This window comes from Sinocyclocheilus rhinocerous, unplaced genomic scaffold, assembly GCF_001515625.1.
Source record: "Sinocyclocheilus rhinocerous isolate Xijiao unplaced genomic scaffold, SAMN03320098_v1.1 scaffold1595, whole genome shotgun sequence".
Taxonomy (NCBI): Eukaryota; Metazoa; Chordata; class Actinopteri; order Cypriniformes; family Cyprinidae; genus Sinocyclocheilus; species Sinocyclocheilus rhinocerous.
In genome coordinates, this window is record NW_015655715.1 from 437260 (window position 1) to 451219 (window position 13960).

A 13960-nucleotide genomic window follows, 5' to 3' on the forward strand; every position below is an offset into this window, starting at 1 on the left:
CGGACTTGGCAACCCTGCATCCAACAAGCGCTACCGGAGTTAGCTTTGACTGATCACAGGTCGAGAATAAGGAGAGATGACTGACAAGACCATGCTGGAGTATTTGCTGCTCAACAGATCCTGAGCTCATTGACAAATATCTGATCTTGTAAGATGTGCTCCCTTTACACAGAGTGCCTGTGATCGCGAAATCGAAAGTGAAAGTAAACGGCGCAAACGCTCATTCAAAAATATTTAAATACACCGCAGCCTGAGAACAGCTCCCTGATGCCCAAAATTATATACAATATTAGAATGTTTAAAGGAGTGGGCACGAAAATCTCGGGAGCGAAACACATGTTGCGGTCAGAAATTCAGCGGGAGCGGGATTAAGAAAACCCGGCCAGTGTTGTGCGGAATTCTGCACCTCTGCCAGATTATTAGTTGAAGTCGCTACCTGGGGGAATCTCAACCCCACCCCTAATCCTAACCCCTCCCCCACACCTACCCCTAAACCTACCAATACTAGGGGGTGCATAAAATGGCAGGGTGCAAATTTCGGCACTACAGCGCACGCATTTTTGTAGGTCCAAAAAGAGGACATGTCCGGGGAAAAGAGGACGTATGGTCACCCTAGGCAATAAGTATATTAAATGTTACATTAAAAATACAGATCATGTTTTTAACTCACTGCACTGCAAAATGCAACACAGAAGCTGCAGTGCTTTATATTCCACGAAAAGATTAATTTACACTGCACGAAGTGTCATATATGTATTTACACAGGAATTACAGTTGCAGAAAAAGTCTCATGAAATGACTATTTTAAATATGAAATTATTAACACTGCCTTACCTTGACTGTGTAAAGATGTATTTAACGAAATAATGTGATAACCTTTTTTATGGAAAACCACCAAAAATATTACAAAAAAAGAAGTAGACTGACTTTTTTTTTTTTACATTTGATCCAGCAAAATCATAATATCTAATTACAAAAGGCTCAGCCTCAACTAACCAATCACAAACATCTGTCACAAATAACTACAGAAAAACATTTTGTTTAACAACAAGAAACGCTACATGTAAAACAAGAAGATCCAGTGTTGCCCAGATTTAACAGTACCTTTAGCACTTTTAGCAGCACAACACAGTAAAATTATTTACAGTTTTTAAAATAAATTCACTGCGAGTAATTGACAGTCCTTACCCCAGCTTACAATCACACAAGCACACACACGCACACACACAGTGTCTCACTTGTACAGTACAAGAAAATAAAATAATACAGAAGAAAACAGTAATCGCTCCTGGTAAATAGAAGCCTACTTTCTGTGTTTCAACACACAAAATTGGTCAGTAACCCTAAGAAATATAAGTCTTTTGCTGCCCTGCGCTTTTGTAGGTCACATTTTTAAAAGTTGATGTCGAGCTCCTGAAAAGAGGATTTGTGCCCTGGGGATAAAAGATGGACGAACACACAATTATTTAAAGTAAACTGGGCCCTTAACACATTAAAATGAATGGAAAATTCTGTGTAATGCTCTCTTGATAATATTATCATACCGACTGCCATTTTGCTTTTGCCTTCTCTGCTTCAAACTTGGCAACCTCTTTCCGGTCATGGACAGAAACAAGAAACTTCCAGATCACAAGGAGAGTAATGCCAATAATGAGGACAGACATGCACACGCCCAGAGCGATCAACGGAGCATTTGGCGGCTCAGGGCAGTCTGTAGGATAATTATACAAACAATTTAAAAAATAAAATGTAACTTTATTCTAAGTTAAACTATATATGTTCATGTATAAAAAAAAATTGTCTCACCATAAAGCTTGGGGTTGTAAATGATGCTGCCATGATCACTGTCCACCAAGCTGAAAGACAGTAGACAGTGGTCCTCACTCTGTAAGGTGCACAATGCCGCCCGACTCTCCTCAAAATCTGACAATAAAAATATAATATTTTAACATAAAATCAAAATAGATCCTTTTTATTTTCTTAATACATGGTCTTGAATGATCAAAAAGAAAACAAAGTTTTCTTTAATCAAATATTGAATCCTTAATCAAAAAATAATAGGTCCGCCTCTAAAACTATTTTTTTTTCTGATGACATCACCAAGACCTCTTATATTTTAAACCCCTCCTTCCCAACCACATGTCCTATAATAACCCCTTTTCACAATCCAATCAACTCTTGATGGATAAAATCAGATCCCTTACTACATTTTTGTCCTCAAAATTAAAGCTAATATTTTCCAAATCCCTTTAAATATGTACCATGTCATGCATGTATGATATTACCCCTCTCAAAAATACAGTCTTTTTCATTCCCTTCAGTCTCTTTATATCTCTTTCATTTGTCTGTCTTGTGTCTTTATCAAAGACAGACAGTGTTTTGTGTCTTTTGATTGTCTCCCAGTCAGAGAGAGTATAGAGGCAGCCTCCACAGCACCAGTGGCTTGTGATCATATAATAGGCTGATCTTGTATAGACACTCGAGGGTTTTGAAACCCAATGGGCCCCAACAATAGGCTCTCCACACAACAAGCTAAGTAGCATGTTTCCCTTTTTGAAGTGTCAAGAGGGCCGAACTAAAAGATGTCTGCTTTGTATGTGTGTGTAAAGGAGTATATGAAGACAAATTTTGAGGTTTTGGAAGAAATCAACATGAAAGTATATGGGAAGCCGTTTTAACATTTAATCATTAAAACGTAATAGTATCTATTTTCATGTTACTAGTTCTTATTTTGTTAGCTACTATTATCTATTCCATCTTTAGGTACTAGTAACTTTTTAAAGATACTAGTACTTATTATTAGATACTAGTAATTATTTCAATTGTGACAAGTACCAATTCTACTGTTACTACTAACACATTTCAAATTTTTACCATTGACTTCAATAGAGATCTGTCATTCAGATATCAACTATTCAGCTCTGACTAGTATGTATTCCAACAGAGACTAGTATCTTTTTACATAGTACTTAGTAAATATTGATTAGATACTAGTACTTATTTATTAAATGCATTACTATTACTTTACATTATATACTAGTACCTATTTAATATATACTAGTAGTTATTCATTAGGTACAAGTACTTATTTATTACACATTAGTAACTTTTGTAATTGTTACTAGTAACAAATCTTATTATACTAGTCACAACGGTTTTTTAACTTGTCTTATGTTATGACTAGTCAGAATGGCCTATGAAGGGTTCAATTAAAATCTTACTGATAAAATAAAAAATCTTACTGGTAACATTTGGAAGAAGTACTAGTATCTAAAAAACATTGTACTACTACCTAATGAATAAGTACTAGTAGCTACTCAATAAGTACTAGTATCTAATAAATAAGAACTAATATCTAATGAATAAATAGTAAATTCAAGTATCTATTTAATAGGTACAAGTATCTAATAATAAGTACTAGTATTTAATGATTAAGTACTGTAAGTACTAGTATCTTAAAACAAATAAGTAGTAGTACCTAATGAATAACTACTAGAAAAAAAAAAAAATGTGGGTTACACTTTATTTTAAGGTGTCCTTGTTACAGTGTAATTATGCATTTAAGTACCGAGTAATATTAATTAACTACATGTACTTACTATATGGTTAGGGTTAGCATTTGGGTTTGGCTTAGGGTTACTTGCATGTAATTATGCATAATTAATTGTTATTATAATAGTAAGTACATGTAACATGTGTAACAAGGACACCTTAAAATAAAGTGTTACCAAAATTTGTACTAGTCACAATTGCAATACATACTAGTCAGAACTGAAGAGCTGATATCTGAATGACAGATCCCTATAGAAGTCAATAGCAAAAATTTGAAATGTGTTGCTAGTAAGGAATAGTTACGAATAGTTAAGTACAGAATAGTTACTAGTCACTATTGAAATATGTACAAGTATGTAATGAATAAGTACTAGTTTTTTTAAAGGTACTAGTAGTACCTAAAGTATAAGCACTAGTAGGCTATCCAACAAATAAGTATTAGTACCCAATGGAATAAATACTTTTAGCTAAAAATTTTACTAGTAGCATGAAAATAGATAGTACATTTTATAGATTAAATGTTAAAACATCTTGCCATAGAAAGCATCATATAATTGTCTATAAGAGTCAGAAGACTTGTAATATACAGGTTTAGAATGACGTGAGGGGAGTAAATAATGCCAAAAAGTTACCATGTGACCACTGATAAACGGACACTGCAGAGAACAAAACAATGGATTCTGACCTGTGGAATTGCTGACAGTGGCATGTAGGGAGTTGCACTTTACGGCACACTCGTCCGACGGGTCCTTAGCTTTGAGGTAACACTCCACACAAGACCTGCGGGACACAAAGACAACATAAAAAAAAGCTGTCGAGCCCACCGAGAGAGTTTGTCTCTAGAGGAAGCTTCGTGTTCTTTGTGATTTTTTTTTCCAGAGCTGCTCTCTTTCATTTTCAGTCTCAATCTCTCTGTATCGCTCTATCACAGAGTCAAATGACCCACAGGGTGACAGGACCTTTAGTGGGAAGGAAATGCAATACTGCAGAGCTGCCACAGGCCTTTTGGTGCTTATATATGCCCACTGGAAATGAGTGGACAAGAGGAAGACTTGCACATAATATACAGTACCTGTACATACAAAAACTGTCTATTGTAATATACCTGCACATACAACTGTCAATTTATATATTTTTATTCCTTATTTACTTGTTCTATTTTTTATTATCTGTGTTTTTTGTTCTGTCACTGTCATTCTGTTACACTGTGGAAGCTTCTGTCACGAAAACAAATTCCTCGTATGTGTAAACATACCTGGCAATAAAGCTCATTCTGATTCTGATTCATAAAAACACACAGAGCTGCCCACACACACACAAACGCAAGAGTCATGAGGAAAATACAGGGAAAGGTTGCGGTGAGGTGAAGACATGCAGTGTCAATGCTCAAGTTATATTACATTGATGTCTTGTTTTTTTTTTTAATTGCATAAAAGTGGAAGTTGGATTACTAGTTAGTTTTTGTCATGTAAAGACGGATTTCATTTAGCACCTACATTATGACAGCCGAAAGTGCTCTGCATCCATTTAAAACAAGCGATAAGAAACACATTTTCTTTACATGTATTAATGATAATAGTTATATAAAAAACTATACAAAATATTCTTCCAATCAGGCCATTTAAATAATAAAATTATGAAAATGACAAAACTTAAAAAAAAAAAGTACTATTATCCCATGATTTTCTTTTAATTTTATTTATTTATTTTTTGCAGTTTATTGTACACAATGTGTCACAATTTCTTGAACTGCTTATTACTAATATCAGACGGCCCACAATGATTCAAACCAGGTTGTAGCCAAAATAAATGCCTTTAAATGCTGCATATTCATTATGAAACTCAGCTTCAGTCACAGATGCACATGGATGTCTTTACCTGGGTAAACTACAGATATCTCCACAGGTTGGGCACCTTTGGCACCACTCTCCTGAGGCTCCGGGAACGGTGCACTCGCACTTCCCACACACACACTTGCCCCGTCCGCTGCAGATGGAACCATCCGGAGACACACATGAGTTGTTGCTGGTGCTGCAATTACAGAACTCTCCCATCCAACCGCTGTGACACACACACTCGCCACAGTCACATTCCCCATGACCTACACAAACACACATACAGGAAATATATATAATAATAATTTTAAAAAAAGAAATTAATACTTTAATTCAGCAAGGAAGCATTAAACTGATCAAAAGTGACAGTAAAGACATTTATACCACAAAAGTTTTGAACTTTTCTTATTCATCAAATAATCCTGAAAAAAAATGTATCACAGTTTCCACAAAAATATCAAGCAGCACAACTGTTTTCAATATTGATAATAAAAAGAAATGTTTCTTGAGCAGCAAATCAGCATATCAGAATGATTTCTGAAGGATCACGTGACACTGAAGACTGGAGTAATGGTGCTGAAAATTCAGCTTTGCCATCACAGGAATAAATTACATTTTAAAATATATTAAAATAGAAAACAGCTATTTTAAATTCATTGTAATGATATTTCCCAATAGTAACGTTTTTACTGTATTTTTAATCAAATAAATTCAGACTTGGTGAGCATATGAGATACAGCCTTTGTGAGCATGAGACATTAAAATGTAAAAAATAAATAAAAAAGTATACAAATTCAAGTAAATTACAAAGTAATTATTAATTATAAATCAGTTTTGTCAGTTCATAAATTTATGAATTACATAATATACTGATTCAGAATATACTGAAAAAATTACACTTTTAAGACAAAAGCTTCAAACTTGAATCCAATAGTAAGAAAATTCCTTATTACAGAATTATTTTATTAATTTAATAATTTAAAAAAATAAAAATTTATCACACTTGATAATTGTTATGATTATCAAGCTATATTGACAGCCCTAAAGTAAATATAAAAACCTCACATTGCACACTCGCATCGATATGTAAATAAATACAAACATGGGATGGCCATTTAAAACCCTTCAGCCCGTGTCCTCCCGAGTACAGCAACTGTTTTGGCAATTATCAGCGTGTTATTCTTTCATTAACATTCCACAGTGCAAGAGCAGATCAAATATCCCTCCCACTGTGTCAGCGCTTTCTTTTCCTCCACTCAAACCTTGAGACAGGGTCACACTGGGTACTGACCTCCACAAAGCTCTCCTCTGAACCTGAGGCAGGAAAAGTTGTCGCACTCGCAGTACAGCCCATACACGCGACCGAAACTGGACGGGTGGCACACACACTGTCCGCAGAAACACTCGCCCAGGCCGCTGCATATCTCCGCACCTTCATGTGCCCTGCCACACACATAATCATACATTAAAATATGTCTGCGTGCCCCGCAGGAAACACTCCATGATGTTTGTTCTCACCTGCAGTCACTGATTTGTTCTTGGCCCTCTGTGCATTCACACTTCGTCCCCACAAAGCCTGGATCACACACACAGGCGCCGCACTCCAGCGCCCCACGCCCTCGGCTGCAGTAGGCACTGTTCGCTTCAGGGGTTTGATGACAGTCACACGCACACTGAGACTCCAGTTCGATCTCCAGGGCATCTTGGAAACCCACCGGCCGCAAGGAAAAGTGCCGTGGACCAGCAAGACAGCCTTTTAACTCGACCGTAACATTAAAAGATACCTGAGTGAAAAAAGATCACTCTTGTTTCAATTTCTTTGAGAAATTGTGTATGATTCAAAAAAATTTCACAGAAATCAGGACATATTGGGCAACATATTGAGCAAATATTTTCAAAACATGTCCAACTTGTTTGGCGAGGTTTGTTTGTAACGGACAAGCAGCTTGATTTGTTTAAACACATAAAGCTGTTATGTACAGCACAATGAGAGCAACAACCTATAATAACATTATAATCATTGCATTATATATCATACTTGCGTGTGACACGTTTGTGATTTCATTGAACAGATACTTGACACATGACAGGCTTTTTTTTTTTTTTGCTAGGCAAAACAAAACAAAAACAGAGCAAAATACAAAATAAAACAAATAAATAAAAAATGTCATTTGTGAGATCACAGTAGAGTGACATGCGAGATATTAAACTAGCACAGCTATGTAGGAAATCATGTTTAGTGGTCATTATATAATGCTGCATTTGATCAGAATCGAGTACTTCATAGAGCTGGGTATTATAGAAAACAAATCATCCAAACCCTGTGTCAGCCAGTCAGGATCAACAATTCAATAATGTTATGTAAGTATGTGGTAAGCTGTTAGATGAAGCACCTGAGCAGCTCATCATGTGTCAGGATGACTCCTGTGCAGAGTCAGCAATACGAGCACACCAGGTGCCAACACGTCCAGAGAGATTTTAGACCGTCAACTTCAAATTCAAATAGTCTATTCTAGCTTATTTACTGGGGTTTGTCACAGACTTTACACTTCCATAATACGGCACCATAGGGGGCCTGTGTCAGGTAGGCCGGGATGTGCAGCCCTCAGGTAGTTTCTCGAGGGGTGTAATGAAAATTAGAGTACAGGCAGAGGTAAGAGAGAATGGGGGATGGAGAATGGAGATGAAGAGATCAAACAACAGCCGTAGAACTAGTGCGGACATGCTCTGTGAACACAGTGATTCTCAAGAAAAAGAGCAGAGGGGGGTTAAGGGAAATGGTGAACAGATGAGATGTATAGCTGCGCGAGAAATAATTCTCAAAAAGTAATCCTCTCACACTCAATGATTATTTGGTAATTTATGCAACTTATTCATTAATCATTTGGTTTCTGCTTTTTTATATTTCCTCAATGATTAACAGTGTGTGTGTGTGTGTGTGTGTGTGTGTGTGTGTATAGGCCAACTCAGAATTCAGATTTTTAATTACCATGATCTTTTTTTTTTTTTGCTGGCCTCAATACAGTATATATATATATATGCAGTATATATTTATTTTAAATATTGTTTTTCTAATTTAATTTTCATTTGCAATAGGAGCTAGGAATTTTACAGATAGAATTCAAAAGCTTTTTCTGAAAAATGATGTCAAATACTGCAAAATATTAACCCATTTTAACTATTGCTTCCTATCACTACATCGCTCAAAACCTTGTCTGTGTCAGCCTGCTAAATAACATTTTCTTAAATCATCAGAATTTGCAAAACATTCAAAAGACCGCAGAAATCCAAATGCTCAAGTTTGCAAAGCATAAAGAACACGTGCATGACCATTAAATGTGTGAATGTTTGCCTAATAGGGCCATTTCCATCAACCTTCCAGGAACACTCTCACATTACCCTTGTTACAGTGAGTCTTGTGAAGACTAATATGCATTCTTGTACCTTATATGAGGTCATGATGAGTTCCAGAATGTTCCTTGAATCGGATGCCAACACCCCCACAGTAGCACCAGGAATCAGACTTGCATAATTCTATCAGAAAGGCAGAAGGTGGTTAAACATCAACTCCAAACTCCTGGAGAGTAGCCACAGAATTTGAGATGTGGGAGAGCGATAAGGAGAAAGGGAGGGAAGACGAAAGAAAAGGAGAACTCAGAAAACATCAAATATTTGTGTCATGAGAGGTCGGTCTGGGTGATGTGATAAAGACTTTGTTTGAACATGTTGTAAAGAGAATTGAATACACTAGTGATTCATGCAGTCTATTCACGCACTGATATATCTTTCTTCACAGGTCCTCTCAGGTTCCACATACACAGAAAAACACATGCCCTTTTGTTTGCCTCATTGTGGCCTAAAATGAATAAACATGGAAGAGAAAAATCCCTTGCTCTTTTCTCACCTCATAGTTCTGTCTCTGATTGTCGGTCACAGCGAATATGAGGAGGATATTGTTTTCAACCAGTTTGTCGACAAGCTGCCCTAATGTTGGGTACTCCTAAATATAGAGGACAAAAGTACCAAAATCAAGGCATCCAGTCAGACAACAAATTCAGAAAAAATACTACAGGAGACAGGACGGAACTACGTTCATTTGTTTTAAAAAGCATTATTCAATTAATTTAGGTTTAAAATACAATAATTAAACGAGAACTACTAAATACTGTTTTGGACTTTGTAAAGGAATATTCCAGGTTAAATACAACTTAAGTTATATTTACAACATCTAAAAAAATAATACTCTGAATTATTACTTGATATGCTTTCACAAAATTATAAGCTTTATTTTCTATTTTTCCCATATGCTTTTGTAAGTAGTTGACAAATAAAATGGTGTCTTTTTTATTTTATTATAAATTTTATATTAATATTTTTGCCTAAAATAAAAATATTTTCAAGCAGCTTTACAAAAACATATATATTATATTATATTATATTATATTATATTATATTATATTATTGGCTTAAGGCTTGCAAATGTGCAAATGATAAGCTTTCTTGACGATGCGCAGCAGCCCTGGTTTTCTTTGATGCAAATGAAAACAAGGCCGTGAGTGAAATACTGAAGATATGTGTTTCCAAAAACTACATCTATCCCTCACAGCCTCTTTTTTATTAGTATCAAATGAAAAATGTCCATTGAGGTTCATTTCTATTTATTGTAACCCGGAGTATTCCTTTAAGTGATCCAAATTTCCTGATTACTCAGGAATTGAAGCTGCAGACTTCACCTTACCAGATGGGCAGTCATGGAATACTCATTGTTGTCATCCAGGTAACACTCTCCGTCATTGGGGACAACGATGCCGGACATTTTGCTGTCCATCCCAAAATGAGAATCTGCATCGCTCACGAACACCAGCAGCTTCATGGAATTGTTCTGCCAGCCAATCTTGTCCTGCGTTGAGAGGGACATTTCCAGAAGTTGGAACAAAATGACATCCCTCCATAAAAGCAAAGGATTTCAAGGGAGTCTGTGGAAACCGACTCACTCCGCACACCGCAGCCTGCATGATGGCGTCAAAACCGCCCTCTGGCACGTCCATGTTCGCCGATACCTGCTGCTTTGAGATGATCTCATTAAACTTGTCAGTACTGCTTGTTAATGACAGAAGATGTCTGTATCCAAATGTGGGGAGACATTCATAATCAACACTCCTGCAAAAGAGAAAAGGGATACAAATGGGTTTCTATTGTCTGAAACGGTTCATCGCTCACTTCTAAATGGAAGATGATGTCATGTGACGTAAATCACTGATCTCAGAGGTCATAAATATGATTGGTTGAAATTAAATCACACTTTCCCCCCACTGATGTCCCATCCATCTTACTTCTTGGGTTTATACTGCAGACCCCTCAGATCTGGCTAAGCTGGTGTATTATGGGAATCACCTGCAGGGATTGGCCAACTCTTCGCGTGTTATCTTGATGAAAGGCAGAACTGGTTTCTCCACAAAGGAACCGAATCCTAGTCTGAATTTGCTGGTAAGCTTAGCCATCTCTTTGGAGAGCGTCGAACCCAAGTCTTTGATCATTTTCAGATCATCAATCATAGACGCTGACAGGTCCATCAGGTAATAAATGTCCACCGGATGGTCCTCCGGTTCCTGCACTTGAATTTGAAAGGTCAGCTGACTTCCTGTAGAGGAGAAATGACAAATAAAGCTCAAAATGGCACAAGTTTACATTTTAAGATTCCAGTGTGGTACAAATGTTTTCCAGGTCAGAGTGATCTTCGGCACCCACTATAATCTGTAGACATTATGTAGTTAATCTATAGTTGGTTTTCTGTCTCTGAATGACTAAATCTTTCTAATCTTACCATCAGGGGAAGTACCTCAACAGCAGAGGAGCAGCTGTGGGTAGAGAGAGACATTTCTTTGATTTTCAAATCTGTGTCACCCATTTTTATACCTGGCCTAAGCTGGAGGTGCATCTTCTGCGGTGCGATGTATGAAACATTAGTGTGGCTGGCACTCTTTCCTAAGCCTTGATCCTTCAGCACTTTGACATTCGTGACGGGGAACTCCACAAATTCGCCGGAGCAGCCCTTCTGAAGAAGAGCCTCTGGTGTGTCGCATCTCTCGTCGATTGAGAAAAAGTCGGTGAAATTCTAGATAAACAGTCATTTTAATTATTGTTGGTAACACTTTAGAGTGTTGCATAGTGACATAATTAACTAAAACAGTTAAACTAAAAATTATAATAAAAAAATAATTATTCAAAATTGACAATGGGACAAAACCTCTCTTAAAAATATATTTTGGTGTTCTATGCACCTTCCTGATGGCAATTTTTTTAATAAATTAAAAAGAGGACGTGAAAAATAATTTACTATCATTGTTGCTACAGTATATAAAGTATATAAAGAGTTTTTTCACTGCATTCTGAAAAATGTTGAAAGCAAAAGCAGTCGTATTACCTGTAGTGTGCACCAGGCGCACTGTGGCCCCAGCTGCAGACACTCGTCACAGGAGAGAGCGTTAAATTGAGAACACATCCCTGTACACACGACACAGCACAGCGTGGTTTGTGGATGCGGTTCGCTTTTCTCAATGCTGCAAAGTTTCTCACGCAACATTAAAACCATAGAAAGTCAGCTGATATTTTTGCTCTCTGCCAAAAAGTAGTCTGAGCAACAAGTAGACTAAAAGTACACTAAAAATTATTCTTAAATCAATTTGTTGTTTTTCTTCACTTGCATGAACTGCAGCTTTACTTTTCTATTACAACAATATGAGGTCTTTTTAAGTGAAATCTATAAACAGCAGGTGAGATGAACTGACACATTTGTAAGTTCAAATATGCTTACACTAGAAAAAGAAAGTGGGTTTGTGGTTCAGTCCCATTCTCTGTCCTCCCAGCATGCACTGGGGCATGAATGGTAGCATTTATGTTTTTTTTTTTGGACTGTTTACCATTTTTATGCATATCATTGTTTTGTGATGTCAGGATAAGTTTGTTCCTCTATTAAAATGAACAATTAGTTGACAGTAACACTTGTTGTGTTTCATGTACCAAGTTTTAAGAGACATTTGAATGTGATTATTTTGTGAATCTTCATATAATGAATATTTATATAATTACAGTAACAAGAACTATTTACATATTTCTCATGAAAACACGAGGCGAAGCTCATAATATTAAACAATTTAAATGTAAATAACAGAAACTATCTCCACAGAACATTTTAATTGACAGATTTACATAATCTAAATAAGGTGTTGTTATATTGATGCAGATTTTCAAAATAACTAAATCTTTTAAAACAAATACTTTAATTAACATAATGAAGTAAATGGGCTAGAAAAAAAGCCTGCCGAACTTTTGCCTTCAATTGTCCCAAATGATTAATAAGTTTAAAGCCGGAATTAAAAGCTGAACGAGGAACGAAACTGCTCGTATGTAGGCTACTGTAAGTATGTGTGTGATTGATGAAATTTTCCCTCAGTCTTACCTCCGACAGTGGCAAGCCAGAAGTGAAGGACAAGGTAGAGTGAAACAATCCCCATTAGTCCTCACGGTTTCTGATCACAGGAGAAAAAAAGACAGTTCATATTCACACGCAAACAAACGCGGGATGCGATCATGCAGCGCGAGCAGGTCTGAGCTCACCTGGACAGTCAGACTCAGCGCGTGCGCTTACCTGCCCAACCTTTATATGCACTTCCGTGCAAGAGAGAACAGAACAGGTAAGCCACTCTCTCTCACAACGGCAGGCATCTCACACAAATTCAGGTGTCACAACACAACCACCTCTCTAACGCTCTTGACATCACGCTTATTAGTAAGAAATGGTACACTGACTTAAATGAAGTACAATTATCGACAGAGATATTTTATTTAGCGATACAATTCTGATGAAGTTCTGCCTTTTTCTTAGTCTAGACTTGACCAAGTTTGTTTAATATATTAAAGACGTGTTAGTGTGGCACTTTCTATGGTTATGTGGCGTTTTTTACTCAGATGTCTTTCTCACTTCTGCAAATATAGTTTTATGTGGTGTAGTTACGACATTCAGAGCGAGACTGGCTATATTACCTCGAACGCTGAGAAATAAGCAAAACATATATCGAACTGTTCATTTTGGAAAATAAAATGTCTGTCATTGCATTAGGTAACAAAATGTGAAATCAAATGGCATTTATTTGAAAGAAATATAGCCCAAACACACTTTGCAGGCACAACCAAAGATATCAAGAAGTTGTTTGTTTGGTTTTAAATGATATATCTTGTTCAAAATGAAGATGAAATGCATTTAGATACTCTCTAGTTGTAAAATATTAGGCTAACATGGTCATACTTTAGTTAATGCAGTGAACTTCACCTTGTTAATTGGACTCCTGTGTGAACTTGAGGGGAATTGACTTCCTACATTCACTAAAAATCAGCCTGGGACTAGTTAAACATTAAATAATGAACGTGGCAAAGAAAGGGAAAGTTAGTTGTGAAAAAAATGCAGCCATTTGTTTTCTATATTCTCAAATGCTATGTATATGTAATAGACGATATGTAAATGAGCATTCACAGCATCGCATGAATTATTCAGTGACTTTCAGTGTACTTTTTTG

The 13960-nt window shown here is 36.5% G+C and overlaps 1 protein-coding gene across 1 annotated transcript; it reads right to left on the reverse strand.

Annotated features, from left to right (window-relative positions):
• Positions 1-936: 936 nt before the first annotated feature.
• Positions 937-12994, reverse strand: LOC107718899 (integrin beta-6-like). Its single transcript, XM_016526155.1, has 15 exons — positions 12847-12994; positions 11812-11891; positions 11304-11502; positions 10782-11028; positions 10382-10547; positions 10126-10287; positions 9292-9387; positions 8787-8921; positions 6906-7171; positions 6679-6830; positions 5431-5653; positions 4238-4332; positions 1807-1923; positions 1545-1711; positions 937-1433 (listed from the first exon to the last, which is right to left on the reverse strand). Exons 1-15 carry the CDS (start codon positions 12899-12901, stop codon positions 1344-1346), a joined length of 2250 nt encoding a protein of 749 aa, XP_016381641.1. The 5' UTR covers positions 12902-12994; the 3' UTR covers positions 937-1343.
• Positions 12995-13960: the final 966 nt, after the last annotated feature.

Excerpts from the sequence above, each read along its gene's own strand:
- LOC107718899 (XM_016526155.1), bottom strand. The coding sequence starts at position 12,901 with ATGGGGATTGTTTCACTCTACCTTGTCCTTCACTTCTGGCTTGCCACT. Across the intron at positions 11,503-11,811 it reads GCGCCTGGTGCACACTACAG|AATTTCACCGACTTTTTCTC; the intron begins GTAATACGACTG and ends CTGTTTATCTAG. Across the intron at positions 1,434-1,544 it reads CAAAAGCAAAATGGCAGTCG|GGCACAAATCCTCTTTTCAG; the intron begins GTATGATAATAT and ends TTTTATCCCCAG.